This window comes from Quercus robur, chromosome 2 (assembly GCF_932294415.1).
Source record: "Quercus robur chromosome 2, dhQueRobu3.1, whole genome shotgun sequence".
Lineage (NCBI taxonomy): Eukaryota > Viridiplantae > Streptophyta > Magnoliopsida > Fagales > Fagaceae > Quercus > Quercus robur.
This window is the reverse complement of record NC_065535.1, coordinates 15,309,302-15,329,856: the sequence shown is the minus strand read 5'-3', so window position 1 is coordinate 15,329,856 and position 20,555 is coordinate 15,309,302. Positions and strand designations below refer to the sequence as shown.

The 20,555-nt window shown below is 33.6% G+C and overlaps 2 protein-coding genes across 3 annotated transcripts; both read left to right on the top strand.

Moving 5' to 3' along the window:
* On the top strand, positions 1-5,295 carry LOC126712570 (pre-mRNA-splicing factor SLU7-A). Its single transcript, XM_050411946.1, has 10 exons — positions 1-186; positions 885-1,048; positions 1,185-1,297; positions 1,599-2,030; positions 2,197-2,332; positions 2,444-2,743; positions 3,334-3,550; positions 3,708-3,811; positions 4,553-4,621; positions 4,782-5,295. Exons 1-10 carry the CDS (start codon positions 171-173, stop codon positions 4,860-4,862), a joined length of 1,632 nt encoding a protein of 543 aa, XP_050267903.1. The 5' UTR covers positions 1-170; the 3' UTR covers positions 4,863-5,295.
* Positions 5,296-14,925: 9,630 nt separating this feature from the next.
* On the top strand, positions 14,926-19,138 carry LOC126712569 (probable serine/threonine-protein kinase PIX13). Of its 2 annotated transcripts, none has more exons than XM_050411944.1 (6): positions 14,926-15,218; positions 15,599-15,978; positions 17,122-17,257; positions 17,461-17,597; positions 17,795-17,918; positions 18,428-19,138. In XM_050411944.1, exons 1-6 carry the CDS (start codon positions 15,149-15,151, stop codon positions 18,880-18,882), a joined length of 1,302 nt encoding a protein of 433 aa, XP_050267901.1. In that variant the 5' UTR covers positions 14,926-15,148; the 3' UTR covers positions 18,883-19,138. The 2 variants fall into 2 exon arrangements, with proteins under 2 accessions (XP_050267901.1, XP_050267902.1); XM_050411945.1 differs by having other exon boundaries at positions 14,928-15,218; positions 15,602-15,978.
* Positions 19,139-20,555: the final 1,417 nt, after the last annotated feature.

The following is a 20,555-nucleotide window of genomic DNA, read 5'->3' as shown; positions in this document are numbered from 1 at the left end:
CGGCCAATGGTTGAGCCACCTTGGCTATCGACGCATTAGATTTTTTACTCTTCCAATTCTGCAATACTCTCCTCTCTCTCTCTCTCTCTCTCTCTCTCCGAACCACCGCCGATCAGCCCATCCCGTATTCCTCCGCCGCAGCGCAGCCGCTCTCGCTCAACCGGCCAAACATGGCGACCGCTTCAGGTACTTGTTATTTTCAATTCCCCGCTTCTGTTTCTTTAGATTGTTCTGATTGATTCGTTTGATTCACCTTGTTGCCTGCTATTATTCCTTTGAATTTGATCGTTATGGGGCCCGAAATTACATCTTGTACGACTTTTTGGGGTTAGGGTTTGTTTTGGGGATTGGTTTTATTTCATTGAATTTGATCGTTTTGGAACCGAAATTACATCTTTTATGTCTTCCTTAGGGTTAGGGTTTTTTTTGGGATTGTTCCATTTTTATTTTAACAGTATTTGGGGGTAAAGCCAGCTTTTGTTTTGGCTTGCAAACGAGTGAGAAATTTTGCAGTATTGGTATGCCTATTGGTTGTGCATTGAAATAGATTGTGATAAATTGGATTTCTTTGCTACATTGTCAAATTTGTGGTATTTTGTTCAATTCATTGTTTTGTGAAAGTGTTGTATTTCGTTATTGGCAGCTGATGAGTGATGAACATTTTTAATCATTAAAAAAATGTTTGTATATATCCATAGCCGACCCTAAAACTTGGGACTAAGGTTTTCAATTCATTGTTTTGTGAAAGTGTTGTATTTCGTTATTGGCAGCTGATGAGTGATGAACATTTTTAATCATTGAAAAATATGTTTGTATATATCCATAGCCGACCCTAAAACTTGGGACTAAGGTTTTGTTGTTGTTGTTGTTTTATGGGGTTGCAGTTGCATTTAAATCGAGGGAGGACCATAGGAAGCAAATTGAATTAGAAGAAGCACGTAAAGCTGGGCTTGCACCAGCTGAGGTTGATGAGGATGGAAAGGAGATCAATCCTCATATTCCGCAGTATATGTCATCTGCACCTTGGTATCTCAATGCTGAGAGACCTGTAAGTACATCTATCGTTTTGATGACTGCCTTGCATAACTTCTTCGTCTTCCCTGATTTATTGTTTGGACTGGTGCATAACTTGTAAAAACAAAAACAAAAATTGTAATGCTCTGTATTTGTTATTTGAATTTCAGAGTTTAAAACATCAAAGGAAGTGGAAATCAGATCCTAATTATACAAAATCATGGTATGACAGAGGTGCCAAAATTTACCAGGCTGACAAATACAGGAAGGGTGCATGTGAAAAGTAAGTGAACTCTCTCTCTCTCTCTTTCCCACCCACCAGCCAATGTACTCCCACATTTAAGAATCAACATATTTCCTAAACTCAAGTCAGATAGCAATCAACAGCTAAAGGAGGAATAAGAAAAACTTAGACTAGCTATGCGTCCTGTAGAGGTCTATTGGTGGTGGTAATGCCACAAAATTGACTAGTTGGATCTTTTACCATCCCTTTTTTACCATAAAAAAGAAAGCCCATGTTATTCTTTTTTTTTTTTCTTTATTGCATATGTGGGGTAATAATATTTTTAATTGCTTCTCAACAGCTGTGGAGCTATGACTCACGATTCAAAGGCATGTATGGAAAGGCCCCGTAAAGTAGGGGCAAAGTGGACGAGCAAACACATTGCACCTGATGAAAAAATAGAGACCTTTGAGCTTGACTATGATGGCAAACGGGACCGATGGAATGGCTATGATGCATCTACCTATTCCCGTGTCATTGAGAGATACGAAGCAAGAGATGAAGCTCGAAGGAAATTCCTGAAGGACCAGCAGCTTAAGAAACTTGAGGAAAAAAACAATAACCAAAATGGTGAAGATGGTGAAGCTGGTGAAGCTGGAATCAGTGATGAGGATGATGATGAAGATGATCTAAGGGTAGATGAGGCCAAGGTTGATGAGAGCAAACAAATGGACTTTGCAAAGGTTGAAAAGCGTGTGCGTACAACAGGTGGTGGAAGCACAGGAACTGTCAGGTCAGAGCTCCCTTCTATTTCCACCAGTTTAATGCCATTCTAATGGAAGATGGAAATAAATGCTTTCTTTTTGTGCTTGCTGGTCTTGTATACTACTATGTAGAAATATATTCCCACCTGTGGGTTGGATGTTGTATGTTACTATTCTGAAGTATATATTTTTCAGGAACTTGCGTATTCGGGAGGACACCGCAAAATATCTGTTGAATCTTGATGTCAACTCTGCGCATTATGATCCCAAAACCCGGTCCATGCGTGAAGATCCTCTCCCAGATGCAGATCCAAATGAGAAGTTCTACGGGGTAGGTTTCTTTGAAGATTAGATATTGTATTATGAATTCTTTGGGTGCAGTTTTTGCAAGTTTGTAATATGTATTTATCTCACTTTGGTTTCTTTGACTCTTTTATTATAGGGAGATAATCAATATAGGAATAGTGGTGAAGCTTTGGAGTTTAAGCAGCTTAACATTCATTCATGGGAAGCATTTGATAAGGGACAAGACATGCACATGCAAGCAGCTCCATCCCAAGCTGAGTTGCTTTATAAAAATTATAAGGTCATTAAGGAGAAGCTGAAGTCCCAAACAAAAGATGACATCTTGGAGAAGTATGGAAACGCAGCTACTGAAGGAGAACTTCCAAGGGAGCTTCTACTAGGACAGACTGAAAGAGAAGTTGAATATGATCGTGCCGGCAGAATCATAAAGGGGCAGGTATGATGTGTATCAATGGTTTACTTAGTTTTATAACTTACTCTCTTAAGTTTTAAACTTGAACTTTTGATGAGCAAAAGATGATTGGAATGAAGAGCCATGGGTTTCTGAACAATGTTGATGTCTAGCATTTAGTTGTGAAATGCATGATTAAGGTCTGCAATATGTATAGCTTTTTTGGACATGAGTTTGTTCCACGCTTTTTGATCACCTTGTCAAGTCTCTGATAGGCGGCAATATGGAGTGTTTGCCTTGGGAATATTTTGCTCCAAATTGTTTTTGGGTTTAAATTCTTGGTAATTCAGTGGCTATGACATGGATCTAGATCTGGGATCATGATCTAATGTACAATGTTTTAGGATTTTTAGAATGAATTGCCTCTTTGAACTGTTCTATGGTTGTTTTCAGTGAGATTAATTATTTTATTTGGTGTTTGTATCTAAGGCAATGAATACTTTTCATTGGCATTGTTGGTCTTGAAATTCTGATTTTTTGTATTAGATAGTAAAATTCTCAATTACAAAAGAAAGTTGGTCTTTTATGTTATATTTTCTTGCATACTTACGTAGCATGCTTTATTGCTTTTGCAGGAGAAGGCACTTCCCAGAAGCAAGTATGAAGAAGATGTTTATATTAACAACCACACAAGTGTATGGGGTTCATGGTGGAAGGATCACCAATGGGGCTACAAGTGCTGCAAGCAGATAATCCGGAACAGCTATTGCACTGGTGCTGCTGGAATAGAGGCTGCTGAGGCTGCAACGGATCTTATGAAGGCTAATATTGCTCGGAAAGAAGCTACTGAAGGTGTGTATTAGATTTAGGCTTTTTCTGTGTCTTTTCCTTGTAATATTCTTTCTGAAATAGAAAGCAAATTTGTGTTGGTTTTCAATTTGTTCTATTGCTGCTTAAAAGGCCATGGTATATGATCTAACTTGACATTGTATCTTGAACCTGAAAACAGAGACGCCTACGCTACTGGAGGAGAAAAGGGTGGCTACTTGGGGAACAGAAATCCCAGATGACTTGGTTTTGGATGAGAAATTACTTGCAGAAGCACTTAAAAAGGTGACAGAGGGTCTAAGTTTTATTTTTGTTATCTTCCTCTTGTTCTTAATATTCTTTTGTACTTCTACTTCTTCTTTAATATAATTCTAATTAGGGATACCTGCCTGTTTGCGGGATGTTACCTCCCCAAGTCTTAGAGCTTGGGGTTCAGGGGGTGGGGGAATGTGTTTGAGTGGTAGTGTAGGATTTCTAACCATTATAAAACTCTTATTAGGGTCTTGGTATAGCTCAGGTGGTATGGAGGTAGGTGTTTGTAATTTCTCTATACCAAGACCCTAATAAGAGTTATATATATATATATATATACACACGCGCACACACACAATTGGCCCAGTTGGACTTCTGACTATAGCTGCAACCCATCTCATATTGGTGAGAAGGAATGGTCTTTTAGCTCTTGAATATTCAGGCAATCAAAATAAAGAGAAAAAAAAAAGTTGAAACGGTTATGAATTCCATTGAGTTTCCCTAATTTGATCGAACAGCCTATAACTCTTATTAGGGTCTTGGTATAGCTCAGGTGGTATGTAGGTAGGCGTTTGTAACAGATTAGGGGCAATCTATATCTAGTAAGGGCATGAATTGTTGGTATGAACAGCTTAAATTTTCTCTGCCATCCAATTTTTTGAGTTGAGCTTGGTAGACTTCAGAGTCGTACATTTAAATTTGTAGTTAGATTAGTTGATGAACATTGCTTCACTTGTACACTATTCAATTCTAAAATTTGTTTGGCTTTGACAGGAGGATCAAAGAAAGAGAGAAGAGAAAGATGAGAGAAAGCGCAAATATAATGTTACATGGAATGATGAGGTAAGATCTTTAAAATTCCATGGTTGAATGAAGTGCTAAATTTAGAATTATGAACAACTGCTAGATTATTTTTGAAAGGAAAGAAGAAGAAAAAAAGCAAGTGCTGGATTGTTTGTCTAGCTTCTTGTGGATTTTCTCACCATTGTATGATCAATTGCAGGTTACACCTGAGCAAATGGAGGCTTACAGGATGAAGAGATTCCAGCGTGATGATCCAATGAATAATTTCCCACAACACTAGGTTTAGATCTGCAATAAAATGGGTGATGGAGCTTCTATGTTACAAAGCCTTGAAGCTCTCTTTCTGCTGCAAGCAGAATTACATGCCAGCTGTGTTATAATGCAGTTTCACCAGCTGGCTTCCTGCACCTGTTGCACGGTTGTATTACATACTGAATAGAGCTATTCTCTCTGATTGGTCCGTCAAATCATGAGAGGTGTGGTGGAATGCTGACATGCATTTGTTTATTTGAATAGTGCTTATATGTTACTTCAATTCCATGTGGAGAATATTTGTAGCTAGAAAATGCCATCCTTTAGATGTGTTTACTATGCACCAGTGATGAATTTCTTTCCTTGTAATGTGCCAGTCTATAAAGTTTCCACCATCATAATGTGATTATCTTGTTGAAGTACCTCCACTAGAAACAAATAAATTTTTTGATTGTATAGTATGGATATTGGGTTCTAGATGCATGTCATTAGGTTGATCATGGGTTGGGTTGGTTTCGGTTTCCGTTTCATATGAATCTCACCTGAAATGAACAAGGATGCCTCCATTCAATGTTGGCCGAGGGGTACGGGTGATTGTACGCACACTGCTCTCAGGTGGGTGCGATATTTCTCAGGTTGGGGCACTTGGGATGGATTGCCCACTTTCTACTGGTTTTCAAGGGTGGCAATACATCTTTGCGTGTCGAGTTCGTATCGTGTTAACTCATGAATATTTGACTATATAGGTTTACTCTAACCTGACATGTTTATTAAACAAGTCAAAATTCTTTAACTTTAACACAACTTATTTATTAAACGAGTTAGTCGTGTCGACATGTTTATTTGATTTTATCAAAAAAAAAAAAAAAACTAATTTTATTGTCAACCAAATTAATATAAATTATGAAAAACAAAACAAATAAATATTTTCAATATAAAATTTAGAACTAACAAGTAACTGTATCCGAAATAATCATTCGAAACTAAAGTATATCTCAATATTACAAATAATCAATCATAATATGTCAAAGTAAATAAACCAAAACAATTAATAAGTTTATATATCTTGAGTTTGAAGGCTGTATTGGTAAAATGTTATTTTATTATACAGGTCAAACGAGTTCCATGTGATGGATATTAATTCAACCCGTTTATTAAACGGGTTAGTTGTGTCAACTCGAATATGACACGAACTCATTAAACCTCAACTCATAACTTACTAATTTCGTGTCGTGTCGGATTCGCCGGTCGTGTTCAATTTTGCCACCCCTATTGGTTTCCAGCTTTCCAAATTTCTTTTCCTATTTCTTAGCAACCGAATAATATAAACAAATTATTTTGAATGTTTATTCTACCTTTCTACGTACCAAAATTTTCACTTACAAATAAAAGAGGACAAAAAAGAAAAGGCCTCGAATTATTCATCTTCCACGAAGGAATGCAGCTTTCCATGGAGAGACTGTTTTGACAAAATATGCCTTATTCTACTTGCAAGAATTTCATGTGATTTTATACAGCATGTGTTACATAGTCTTATTGGCTGATATTGGTGGATTTTGTTGTCGCATTTGTGGAGTTGGCTTGGCATAAACACAATGATCATGTTATTTGATTTTTTTTAAGTAAGTACCATCCTCTTTCAAAGGATCCGTAGTCCACATTTCTTTCAAATTTAAATGGATTTGGTCTTCCACTATACATTGAAGAACGAGGGCATGATTTAAGCCAATGATTAGCCAGTGTTTGACTGTTGCTTTTGGAAATAATAGTATCCATTGTCAATTTACTATAGGCTCTACACAACCTCTCCCTATTGTTGGCACCACTTGAACTTTAATTAAGACCAGGTAAATGACGCATCCCTATTCCCTAATGAATAAATTTAAGTTGCTGCATTAAACCTCCAAACCCTCCATTAAGCATTAGCTGAGCTTTCAATTGGTTTCCCCAAACTTGACCACTTGATCAATAAAATGATTTTTCACCATTTTTTTAAGCTTATATTATTCCTCAAAAATACTAAAAATGCAACTCCAAACTTTTAAGAACCAATATTGGGTTTTCAATATTTAAACTAAAAGAGAGATTATACTTCTCATTTTTAACATAAGAAAAAGAAGAACCTGCAATATATATATATATATATATTTGTTGATGTTGTTAGATATATATCCATTAATATGTTGCTGATGTGCAACTCAAACCCCCTTTTCCTGAACTCCCAAACACTTCGTGCATGGGGAAGTACTATCTCACCTACAAAGGTGGGTGATTTATTGGTGTTACATGGTTGAGTGATCAAATCAACTATATCCTATTAAGCTATTAGAGCATTCTCATTGGGTTCAAAACCCACAACAATGCATTATAGATAATACTATTCACACAAAAAGCACAAAACTACACTACATCTAGGGCCAAAATGGGGATTTTCCCCTTTTGCCCAAAAGATGTAGCAAAATGCCCATGTTCTAAAACTATCTAGTAAAATGCCCCTGTTTTGAAACTCGATTTTTAGAAATTCGAGTTTCAATGTAAAACTCAATTTGATGAAAATCGAGTTATTTGGAAAAATTCACATGGAACTCGAGTTCCCTAATTTTATTTATTTATTTATTTTTAATTTTGATTGCCTATAACTCGATTTTCTAAAAATTGAGTTTCAAAATAGAGGTTTCTTTCTAGATAGTTTCAAAAAATATGGGTATTTTGCTACATCTTTTGCGTGAAAGGAGCAAAAGCTCATTTTTGCCCTACATTTAGTCATAAATTTTGCATCTAAATTTCTCTCTCTCTCTCTCTCTCTCTCTCTCTCTCTCTCTCTCTCTCTCTCTCATGTATAAAAAAGTACAAGCTGGTGGGTGTTAAAAAAACATTATTTTACTAAGATGTAATACAAAATAAAGAATATAATGTATGGTGTGTCGTAAAAGTTATGATATAAAATAAATAAATTTACTTTTTATAATGCAAAATGCATTTTTATATATTATATTTTAGTCTAAACATTTAATTAGGAAAAATAGTAGTTTATCATGTAATGAAAACATACTGTCGATGTTATTAAAATTTTACATGTTAGACCCACTAATATACACTAGAGGAAGTGGATTAAAATAATAAATACATTATCCCCCTCAAAAAAAAAAAAAAAATTATTAAATTAATCATTTTCTTTTAACTTACACTTTTGGAATAAATAATATTTTTTCCACAATTGTAATATGAAGCAGTCAAAAGACTGTAACTATTAATTCAAAAGTTGGTATGATTCTTGTGAGGATGAGGATTCAAGTCTGATTTAAACAGGCAACCAAGGTTATTTCTAAGGATACACCTCAGACCTCGGGGACGAGCACTAGTTGTGTGAGGCACATGAAGTTAAAACATCAAAAAAGAAAGAATGCAGACTTAGCATGGAACACGAGAAGGATGAATGAAGAAGGGTGTAGAAGCCATCCCCTTCGCATTAAATACAAGACAACCACTCCCCTAGCTGCATTAATGAGGAAATGACCGTGAATAGTGGTGGCACAGCTAAAATTGCAGAGTAAAAGCTTACTAGTATGTTTCGGATGAGACAGAAGTCCTAGGAATGTAATCTTAGCCCTTCAAGTGTAAGAATAAGATGATTTGTGTTTAGATATAAAAGGAAAAGGAAGATCCATATGTGGGAGATGACAAAGAAAAAAAAGAGGAAAAGAGAGAACTTTGTAACCAAGAACTGAAACATCTGTATAAGTGAGAAAGACATACATATATAAAAATAGACCTTCCTCGAGCTTGACCGAGGAGTATTTTTCCTTTTAAACTTGTTGCCCTAGTTATTTCATTTGCTTCCTATCTCATTGTGATTAACTTTTAATTAATTGAGCGTTCAATATATAACTCATTCTATAACAAATCTATTGTAGTGAGCTTATTGGGCCATTATCTGAGTCATTTTTGGGCCCTGGATCAAATTGTGCCCTTAGAGTTTTATTTCAAAATTTAGGGGTTAATTACTTAATAAATTTTCTTTCTTTTGTATTTTTGTTTTTGTTTTTGTTTGTTCGTTTGTTTTTTTTTTTTTTTTAAATTTGATCTCTGACCCAAATAATAATCTCCAAGTCCAAAGTCCAAACGTTTTGAGGCAAGGTGCCTGCGCCTGTCACTGTTGCAAGGGTAAACATTGCTCCATATTTGTTTTCTTTGATTTATACACATGGGAAATTAAGATTTGGCCGGCAGAGTAATATCTGGTTGGGAATTAGGATGTCATTTTATTTATTGTCTGAAACGTGAATTACAAGCTAAAGAAATTAATTAGGAACCATGAGCTGACTCTTTTCTGAGAATTTCTCTGCACTATTTGGTATATCTCACTATCACATATGCATGACAACTAATTAACAGTGCATAACAACCTTGGTCCATATAGATTATAGATATCTACATCGTTTACTGCTGTTTTGGTTGCTCTTAAACTTTTGTAGGTCAAATGAGATTATCCGATTCTTCTTATAGTGTGAACTTGAGTTCGAAACTTCCCTATCCTGCTTATTGTAAGAACAAATATATATGGGTCTAGTAAATGAGTGCTCTCAAAACATTTGTTTATGGATCATTTAAAAAAATATTTGATACCACTTTTATGAAAAATAGAAAAAAATGGTAAAAAAATCAGTTTTTTTCCCTTTTTTGCATAAAAATATTTCTAAGATGGTTCATCAACAGGTACTCTTAGAACATCCATTAACAAAATCCAATATATATTACAATGCAAATGACTCTATATAATTAGTTGCGCATGCATGTAGCTTGCCTTGCAATCTTACTCTAATTAATATTTAAGTATCCTGATAGACCAATAATGTATTGACCTCTTGTGATGAATTAATCAATTAATTTAGTCAAGTTAATTAATTAATCTAATTAATATACAATATGCGTGGTAGTATAAACAAATCACCAACTAAGTTAATATGCAGCGGAAAATAAAGTTGACACGATGATTTGTTTATGAATGGGGAAACCTTCAAGGCAAAAATCCCACTGGATGATTTTAAGGTCACCATTCTCGAGAATCCACTATTATCATAACAAGCGGTTATAAGTAAAAGAATCCTAGTACCTTATACCAACCTACAGTTGAACCTTTACCCCAATACCCAATTGGACTTGTTCTGTAGTGACAATCTCTCCTTTTAATGCACGGCTCCCAGTACGTGGCTAACCAATCGATGCACGGATCCAAGTATATGACTAGCCGCCAACTTGAGAAGGATGTTGATTGTAAAATTCTTCTGTTCATTAACACGATGAAAATCACGAAACTCCTTGGTTACAAAACCCTACGGTGTACAAACGCAACAACTTCTTGAAGAGGAAGATGAACTAGGGCATATGTCTCTGGTCACAATATCCTTCTGAAAAACTTTTGCATTCAGTTGCATTAGTTGTGACGGCCCTTAAAATAATCCTTATATATGTTTAGGATTGTGAGAAAAAAAGGCCTAAACAAATATACACGGATTGGAGTGAAATCAAAACTGAAAATTTGATTTTCGTAAATCTCGATAGATAGCTTATCTATCGAGCAGTTGTCGAGCATCGAGTTTACACGGCCTTTTAAACCTCGATAGATTCTAACGAGATTGACGAACTCCCCTTCCTGGACGACTTTACAAAATATACTCGTCCATCTTGGCACGACACGGACAAACACAAGCGAATCATTAATAAGTGCATTCAATGCCTTGGGCAGTTACCAATCAAGTGGCAAATCGTTGGAGCCTCATCAAAACTCGTATTCATGAGCCTTGAGGCGTTTCAAAAAAGGGCACTAAAGCTACAATTAAGGCCCCAACGGCTAGAAACCATAAAGCTGTATATATACATACTGACCAGAGACAAACCAGGTAGAGAGAGAGAGATTCATCCAAAAATACTCTTATAATCAGAACATTCTTATTATTCTCTAAAAACTCCCATATATACTAACTTTGGCATCGAAGACGTTGTGGCAAACACCACATCGGTGACCACCTTAAGAGAGCCATTGTTCTACATTTGTAGAGTTGGTGACACAGATTCAGCTCTGTCTGGACGAACCTACAAGACTGATAATTTGCACATCATCAGATTCTATCTGTCTAGCTAGCTGTTGAGCTTTAAAATCTAACACTTCTTCACTTGATTCTTGGACAGATTTGCATGGTTTTAATACTTGGACTTGAAACCTTGTTCCTTGAAGTATTAAATACATCATAGATCTACCCAATTACAAGTAAAGTGTGTTTTGTCAAAGGATCACCCAATTATAAATGACATATATTCCTAACATGATTCACATATGTTCTAACGTATCCCAAGCCCAACATGATGGGTCCGTTTGGATTGAACTTATTGTTGCTGAAACTGAAAACTGAAAACACTGTAGCAAAATAATTTTTAAAAGTGTGAAAAGTACCGCGGGACCCATTTTTAATATTTTTAATGCGTGAACAGTGCTACTACAGTACGTGAACAGTACTGCTACAGTATATGAACAGTAATTTTTGTCTCTACACAATAAATTTACTGTTCATGCGCTGAAAAAAAAAAAAAAAAAAAAAAAAAAAAAAGGACGGAAACGTGAACGTTGGTTTCAGCTAAAACCAAACGCTCACGATGGAGAGTTGGAGACCATTATTAATTGTAAGCAAACTAAAATTAGCAATCATCTTCTATACCTGTGAAGCTAAAAGAGAAGATTATCATTACCACACTGTATAACCTCATATAAGTGTCAATTAATTTTCGATTGAGGTCAATGGAGACATGATCATGTACTCATGTATATTACCTAGCTTTGCTACTTGCTAGCTTTAATCACGTTCAATGGCTCTTTTATCCAAGTAGTTTTTAAGGGAAACTAGATGAGACCCATTAAACATATCATAAACTATCTTATTTTTACAAGGTAACTTAGGTATTTAAGAACCTACATTTAATTGTCATAAAAAATAAGGAACTATCTTCCTTATTTATTAAGAGGAATGAGTGTTGATTAAGTCCTAGTTTTTGTTTTTTTAAGAAAGAAAAGAGTACTATATATGATTAAATGAGGATCTTACAGCTGTGAGCCTCAATATTCTTAAAGAGTTAAGAACATCAAGCAATGACTTTGAATTCCCTATTCCCTATTCCTTGGTTATAAGATTTCATTTTCATTTCTTTAATTTCTCGAGGCCACTTGAATCTCATTTTCTTGAACTTTAACACCGTTGCATTTCTGTGTATGAAAAGGTCACAAATGACATTGACTTCCTGTCCAATTAGGTATCTCTGTGTGTATGAATGTCACATGAAAAAGTCATGTTGACTTGCCTTTCAGACTTCGTCAATAACCTACAGATGCACAGAATGGGAGAGATGAAATGAAAGGGAAGTATTATCTCAAAATAAATAAAATAAATAAGTTCTGTCTGAGTATTTGGCCTAAGAGAAATTCAGAATGTTCTTGAATAGGGTTGCACTTATTCTATTTTATTTTTCTGATAATAGTCAAAACCCCATACTTCAATTTTATTGGTGAAGGTTTTTTTTTTTTTTTTCAAAGCTCTGTTAAGGTGAAGGTTCTTAAATACGAATGCACCTACTTCGCTTATATTTTATTGACCACAGTCAAAAGAATCAAAACCATATATTTAAAGGGTTATGCTAACGAGTACTCTAAGGGCACTCATTAATAATCTATTTTAGGAAAGTTTTGTTATCACTTTTATGGAAAATAAAAAAAGCTGTCAAAATATTAATTATTTTTTTTTCATTTCCTATAAAAACTTTTTTTAAATGGATTATTAATAAGTGCCCTAAGGGCATTTCTCATATTTAAATTATAGAAAGATCATTCATGTGCTTCAAATATTGATTAATTTTTGAATTTATGCTTCTTTTTCAGCTTAGATTTTTGAGAAACGTCGCTAACATTAGTAAAGATAATTTTTGTTGTTTCCTTTTCATTCTCACAAGCTACAATTACACGCTACGGATTAGAAATAATAATAATGATAATTACACAACGTATTAATTTGGTCAGTATATCCTATCAGAGGTTCTAAAATAGATTATTAATGAGTGTCTTATGGGTATTTCCCATATTTAAATTATAGAAAGATCATTAATGTGCTTCAAATATTGATTAATTTTTAAATTTATGCTTCTTTTTCAGCTTAGATTTTTGAGAAACGTCGCTAACATTAGGAAAGATAATTTTTGTTGTTTCCTTTTCATTCTGACAAGCCACAATTACACGCTACGGATTAGAAATAATAATAATGATACACACCGTATTAATCTGGTCAGTATAGGTAAAGTAATGCAACTAAAAAGGTTATTTCGTTTTCCACGCCCTGACATTGTACTAAATGCTGTTTCTTAGTCTTCTATCTAGTAAATACTAAGAAAGATTAGTTTCTTAGTCTTTGATTCACTTCCTTTAGCAAAAACATTTGACTGGAGTGCATCAAATATTGATTAATTTTTAAATTTATGCTTCTTTTTCAGCTTAGATTTTTGAGAAACGTCGCTAACATTAGGAAAGATAATTTTTGTTGTTTCCTTCTCATTCTCACTAGCCACAATTACACACTACGGATTAGAAATAATAATAATGATAATTACATCACGTATTAATCTGGTCAGTATATCCTATAGAGGTAAAGTAATGCAACTAACAAGGTTGTTTCGTTTTCCACGCCTTGACATTGTACTTTTTATTTTTATTTTTGAAAGGCCCTGACATTGTACTAATGTTGTTTCTTAGTCTTCTATCTAATAAATACTAAGAAAGAAAGATTTCTCTAAAAAAAAAAAAATACTTAGAAAGATTAGTTTCTTAGTCTTTGATTCACTTCATTTAGCAAAAACATTTGACTGGAGTGCATCAATTTCCAAGTCTAGGATAAGGTGTTTCATTTCATGTTTGCACAATTTAAAACCATTTTTCATCACTTTATAGATGTTTTCTTACATTGCCATAATTTTTTATTTTTTATTTTTATTTTTTAAGATCATTGTCATAAAAATAAGGCCCCATCTAGATGGACCCACACAGGCACAGCCAGTAGAAATTCGCTTAACTTTATTTCGTAAGAATTGACTCAAAGTTTTAAGATTCAATGATTCAAAGAGTACCTAAAAATAAAAAATAAAACTCCCAAAAAAGTAAAATTTTATTAAATCTATAAATGTGCACATTTTAAATATATTTTTTTAATCTTGCAAAGACTTTTTTTTTTTTTTTTTTTTTTTAATTTTTGATAAACGAGAGTCATAACTTTTTAAGTATTAGACTATTCTTTCAGATATATGCACTGTCCCACATACACCAAGTTATTACTTGGAGGAATTCTTTGTGAGTGGCCTCAAGAGGTTATATTGATACTTAACTTTAAATAAGGTGGAACTATATATTTTTATATTCTAAGAAATCTTTAACTTCTATCATAAAATAATTTTTTTTCATTTTTTAAAATAAAAATATATATAACGACAGAATTTTAAATTTATGATGTTCTTTCCATGAACATTGTTCTTTATTTGTATTAAGACACCAATAAGTGTCAGTTAAATTATAAAACTCATGATTGAGACTAAAATCCAGTATTCAATTATCAAAAATACTTGGTGGAGGCATAGTGAAGACCTTGACTTTCCTCCTCTTCCGTCATTCGTGGTTAGATGTGTTCACATCTGCTTCTCAAAAAAAAAAAAAAAATGTGTTCACATCTTGGCAAATGAGCAGAAAGGAAAATGCAGAACTGGATGTTTTTATTTTTGGGCCACAAAAAAAAAAAAAAAAATGCAGAACTGGATCAATAGTTATTTGAATGGGCCCAACAGCTCAGGAAATCTACGTGCGGTGATTGGTTTTCGTGACACGCCCTTGACTATTGGGAGTTTATTACATGGACCTCTCTCACCAAACCCGAGCTTTATTTCTACGTTTATGTTCTCTCTTCTCTCCCTTAATTACTTAGCACGTATTAGGGGCAAGAAAAAAAAAACAAAGTATTACAGTATTATAACTTTATCAGGATAATAATAGTAATTAGAGACAAATTCAAGAAAGAGAGAGAGAGAGAGAGTCCAAAAAAACTCCATAGTGAAAGTCTTTATACTTTTCTCCCTTGCTTAGCTATTTCTTGGTACTTTCTTTTCTCCTTCGTGGGACTTGGGTACTCTCGCGCATCATGGATAAGTACATAAATAACTAACAGCATCGAAGCTTTAGATGCCTTGAAACCCAGGAAAAAAAAATAGAGCGATTGATAGATTAAGATCATCATCATGGGAAATTGTTTCGGAGCTCGTGTAAACAACCATGGCAGCCCAAGTATCACCAAACATTCAAGCCCAGGTACCTACCTATTCCTATATATATATATATATATATCAAACCAATCAATTCCTTTTCTCCTCTTGGTTTTCTTGTTATTTCTAGTTGGTTAAATTTCCAAGAAAAATAAGATAAAATAAAGTTTATTTCAGTTATACGTTGTAGAACTATGTTTCTATGTCCCGAAATTTGTGGTCGATAATGATTATCTCAATCAACTACTAAAGTTGGGTTATTACATGTATTTCTTTTTTTGTCTGTCAGTCTGTTTTATTTTATCTGAAATCATATTCTTTGTTACTTTGGATAATATATAACTCTGATTCATATTATTGATAGTTATTTAGCTTTATTGTTTGAATGATTGACACGTAGTTTTGCTTTCATGTGTGAATAATAAGCAGAAACATCATCAGTCACTTATAGCAAACCAAGCTTGTGGTCTTCAAAAAACAGCAGCAGCAGCAATAATGCAACCACCCAAAACAGCAGCGCCGAGATCAACAACATCAACAGGGTGGAGGAAATGCCTCTTCCTCCTCCTCCTCTGATCACCGGCAAGGTCATAACACCGAACCTGAAAATGTTCACTTTGGCAGAGCTAAAGAGTGCCACAAGAAATTTCAGACCAGACACAGTGCTAGGTGAAGGTGGCTTTGGAAGAGTTTTCAAAGGCTGGATCGACGAGACCACCTATGCACCATCAAAAGTCGGTATCGGAATCGCTGTTGCAGTCAAGAAATCCAACCCTGATAGCCCTCAAGGTTTGCAAGAATGGCAGGTAATTAAAAATTATAATTGACTTTTTTGTTTTTTTTCTTTTGTTCATGTACAAGTTTAAATTGTTTAATACACAAACCGCACGTTGACTAGGAAATTGGAGGCACAATGCATAAAAGTACAATTGTGTTTCATTGATATTTTCTAGGAGTCTAGATTAATTAGTTAGGTACAATTCAATAGAACCGGCGCCGTTTCTCTCTTTGCTTATATGGTGAATTAACGTTTATATTACATGTGATAGGAGTTTTTACTTGTAGTTTATGGTGTTTTTAGTGGTGAGAAATGAGTTTTATTGATACCAGAAGTCCTTACAACTAATAATTGGGAAGACCCACTGCGACATGTTTTGCTGTTTATCCGTGCTACTTTTTGTAGAAATACTAGTGCTTTTTATTCAATTGAACAAGTTTTCTCTAATTGTACACAACCAAATGAGCATGGGAATCTTTCTAGGAGACATTGATAATCATCACTTTGAATTACAATTTCATTTATTTTTGAAGCTGTTTTTAAAACAGTTTTTGCGCCCTAAGTGCCTATTGGCAATGATTCTATAAATCTTAAAGATGTTGTATAAACACTTGTGGTTCTACTTTGAGAAATGAATATATAAATAACTATGCTATATCAGTACATTAATTGTACCAATTTCATTTTCACAAACATGTGACTGCTAAAAGAATAATCATAACAATATGCATATTACCTTTTAGGGAATGTTTGTTTTTGCTTTAAAATCCTTGCTTATTCTCGCCTCAAGTTTATGTATAGTTTTTTAAAGGACGCATTTTTTTTTTTAAAATATATATAATAGGTATACTATACTTTTATACAACTTGTCTTTAAAAATTTATAAAATAAAATAAAAAAATCACAAAACATACCTTTAAATATTCCTATAAAAAATTTCTATTTGTTACAATGAAATCACTTTAGACCTTGAAATTTTAGAAAGTACATATATATATTTTTTATTTTCCTCCCATGCAAATTTAATTATAAACAATACATTTATGAGACGAAGAGAGGACTTGTATATACCACAGAAACACAATGAAAACACAAGATTATTATAAGATAGAAGTGAATCAATTTATTGATAGTGTTGAAGTTGATTACATGTATTAATTTGTGGGTACAGTCGGAGGTAAAATTCTTGGGGAAATTCTCTCATCCCAACCTGGTTAGGCTCCTCGGCTATTGTTGGGAAGATAAAGAATACCTCCTTGTTTACGAATACATGCAAAAGGGAAGCCTGGAAAACCACCTCTTCAGAAGTAAGAAGCATATATATATATATATATATATATATATATCTACAACTACAAATATATATATATATATATATATAACTACGAATGATAGTAATAAAAACAAAGGATATATATGGATTTTTCTTTGCAATTTCATTTATACTAATAAAAATGGAGAAGATTATTTTATTTAGTTCATTTGATCTAATTCTATGATGAAATAATAGGAGGTGCAGAACCACTTGCATGGGATGTGAGGCTCAAAATAGCATTAGGAGCAGCTCGAGGCCTTAGTTTTTTGCACACATCAGAAAAATCGGTGATCTACCGTGATTTTAAGTCATCCAACATATTGCTGGATGGGGTAATTAAATTAAACTCTTTCTAACTTTTTATTTTTTTATTTTTTTTATATATAAATATTTTATAATAAAGTCTGGAACAAATTTTATAAATAAATTTATTTATTTATTTGAGAAGAGAACAGATTATATATCTTGTTGTGGGGTTTTGACTTTGATTGCTTGGTTTGGCTCTAAAATAAAATGTTTGTTATTCCAGAATTTCAACGCAAAGCTGTCAGACTTTGGACTCGCAAAATTGGGCCCAGTAAACGGGAACTCGCATGTGACAACCCGGGTCATGGGTACTTATGGCTACGCCGCTCCTGAATATGTTGCAACTGGTAATTACCCAATTTTCATTTACTTTATTTTTCAAGAAAATTTTAAATAATAAAAATATTAATCCTACTCAATAATATTGTTTTAATTTTTTTGATAATGATATTAGAAATTTAGAATCATAGTTATTAATTCTAGATCGGTTCAAATAGTTGGGCTGGTGATCTGGTGCCAAATTCAACCCGAATCTTTGAATAGAGATTGTTAAGCATATAACTTTAGTATTAAAAAAAAAAAATTGAAAAAGAAAAAGTCAAGCATATAACTCGGTCAGCTCCAATGTACTTTTGCATTATTAACAAAAATAAAATAAAAACAAGAGAAAATGACATTATTTTATTTTACAATTATTTTCATAACGTGTGAGACTAGTAGTCACTTTACTTTTCTTTTCTTTTTTTTTGGTTGAGAAACCTAGTAGTAGTCATTTCATTTTCCTCTTTTGGAGAGGATCGAAAGTAATCACTTTCACTATTCCACATCAAAAATGGCACTTTTGTTGAATCCACAGGTCACTTGTACGTAAGAAGTGACGTCTACGGATTCGGCGTCGTTTTGCTCGAAATGCTAACGGGCATACGGGCCCTCGACCCCAACCGGCCCAGCGGTGAACAAAACTTGGTGGAATGGGCCAAAACATCTCTTTCTGAAAAAAAGAAACTGAAGAAAATAATGGACCCAAGGCTATGTGAAAATTACCCAATTAAAGGTGCATTCTGTGCGGCCCAGCTAATACAGAAATGTCTAGAATCTGACCCAAAAAATCGTCCATCCATGAATGAAGTTTTGGAGGAATTGGAGAAGATCAATGCTATTAAGGAAAAAGTAGCTGAGCCGAAGCATAATCCTAAGCCCAATCCTAAGCCCAATAAACGCAAAGAAGATAGACACCAACATCACCATAACTATCATAAGTCTCCAATTCACCAAAAGCATGGTGTTAATCGAGCTGGAGCTAGAGCTTAAATAACTAGTTTGAAGCTAGATTTTGCTCTTACAAATGTCTCTGGTGAAGTGCATGTGACTACTATTTTATGTATAAGTTAGTATTTTTTATTAGTATGAAGCTTTAAGTTATAAGTTATAGCCGATAAGAGACCTGGTCTCATGCCAAAATCAGGGGCATAGGTATTTGTGTAAAAATAATAGAATTGTATCATGTTGGTTTAAGAACTGTGTAGGCTTTTATTTTTGGTAATTAAATTGGCCTTGTTGTTTTTCATTTGTATCAGTTCTTTTGCTTTTTTATTTTTTATTATTTGTCAACAAAAACTAACTAGACAGTAAAGTTGATACGGATTAATCTGTCACAATTTACTTTTATCTCAAAGGAATGCAACCTCAACTGCTAGCTAGCTGCTAGCCTAACTTCAAGTGTTTTAGCGTTGAAAGCAGACACTGCTTAGCCATTTTGGGCAGAAGTCTTCGAGCTTCTTCTACTATGGTTTATAGATAAAACCACCATGCTAGGCTGCTAGCTCTACCTTCTTTTCAAGTGGCATCCACATTAAGCTTTACCCAATCAATAGAATGACTTCCCCAGTTTCCGTCTCCATACTTTGTGGCACTTCCATTGCTAATATGATTTGCATCAACTCGTGCAAAAATTTATGTATATTTTTATATAAGAATCTACTTTTTCTATTATATCTAATCATTTTTCCAAAACATCAACATTAGATTATCTATTCCACATTTTATTTTATTTAAAATTTTACGTATTGAATATACAAAATTGTATACATTCTTCGAAAAATAGTGTATTTTAAATATACATAATTTTATTCATTCTTTGAAATTGTGTACATTTTTTGGAAATTTTCTACATTGAATATACTGAATTGTGTCAATTCTTTGTTTCATAAACATAAACAATTAAAATTATTGTATTAATCAATTGATTGAAAATGTCTCAACACCTAAAAATGCCAAATTTTCCTTGAACCTCAAAAGTACCTTTGGATTACCCAAAATGATTGAACTACCCCTAAGACCTCAAAAATACTACTGAAACCTCTAAAATGACCAAAAAAAAAAAAAAAAAAAACCATGCATCCTATAAAATGACCAAAATAATCCTGAAACATTTAAATTGATCTAAAATACCCTCAAAACTTCTAAAATGACCAAAAATATGTCAAAACCTTTGAAATGACTGGAATACTCCCAAAATTTCTTAAATGACCAATAATACCCTAAAATGGCTACAAGCACACTATAGCATAATGATTGAAAACCTTTGACAATTCTGCTTGAGATTGTGTTCAATAGAAATTACAATATGTTCATTTTGAACCATCTTTTTATTTTCTTTATAGAAGGAATAATCTAATTAATATATGGAAAAACTAAGCATTTTCATGTGCAGCCTATCATATGGTTTTGTGACCCCCAACCCTTTTTCTTGCTTTTTTTTTTTTTTTGGGTGAAAAAATGGTTATGTAACTTTTGTTTCTGTAAAGCGCGTCTTCCTCCACGTGAAACCTCAAATTCCCCCAAAAAATTATAATTAAGCCCAAACTTAATGATTAGCTCTAAGTGCCCATGCAAATATAATTAATTAAGTCCAATCTTAATAATTAAAATTTTGGTAAACGCAATTAGAAATATGATTCCACATGCTGCACGCCCCTCCTTCA

Coding starts and splice junctions, on each gene's coding strand:
- LOC126712570 (XM_050411946.1), top strand. Junction 2,744..3,333: donor GCAGAATCATAAAGGGGCAG/GTATGATGTGTA, acceptor TTGCTTTTGCAG/GAGAAGGCACTTCCCAGAAG. Junction 3,812..4,552: donor TTGCAGAAGCACTTAAAAAG/GTGACAGAGGGT, acceptor TGGCTTTGACAG/GAGGATCAAAGAAAGAGAGA.
- LOC126712569 (XM_050411944.1), top strand. CDS start 15,149: ATGGGAAATTGTTTCGGAGCTCGTGTAAACAACCATGGCAGCCCAAGT. Junction 15,219..15,598: donor CACCAAACATTCAAGCCCAG/GTACCTACCTAT, acceptor GTGAATAATAAG/CAGAAACATCATCAGTCACT. Junction 15,979..17,121: donor AAGGTTTGCAAGAATGGCAG/GTAATTAAAAAT, acceptor TTGTGGGTACAG/TCGGAGGTAAAATTCTTGGG.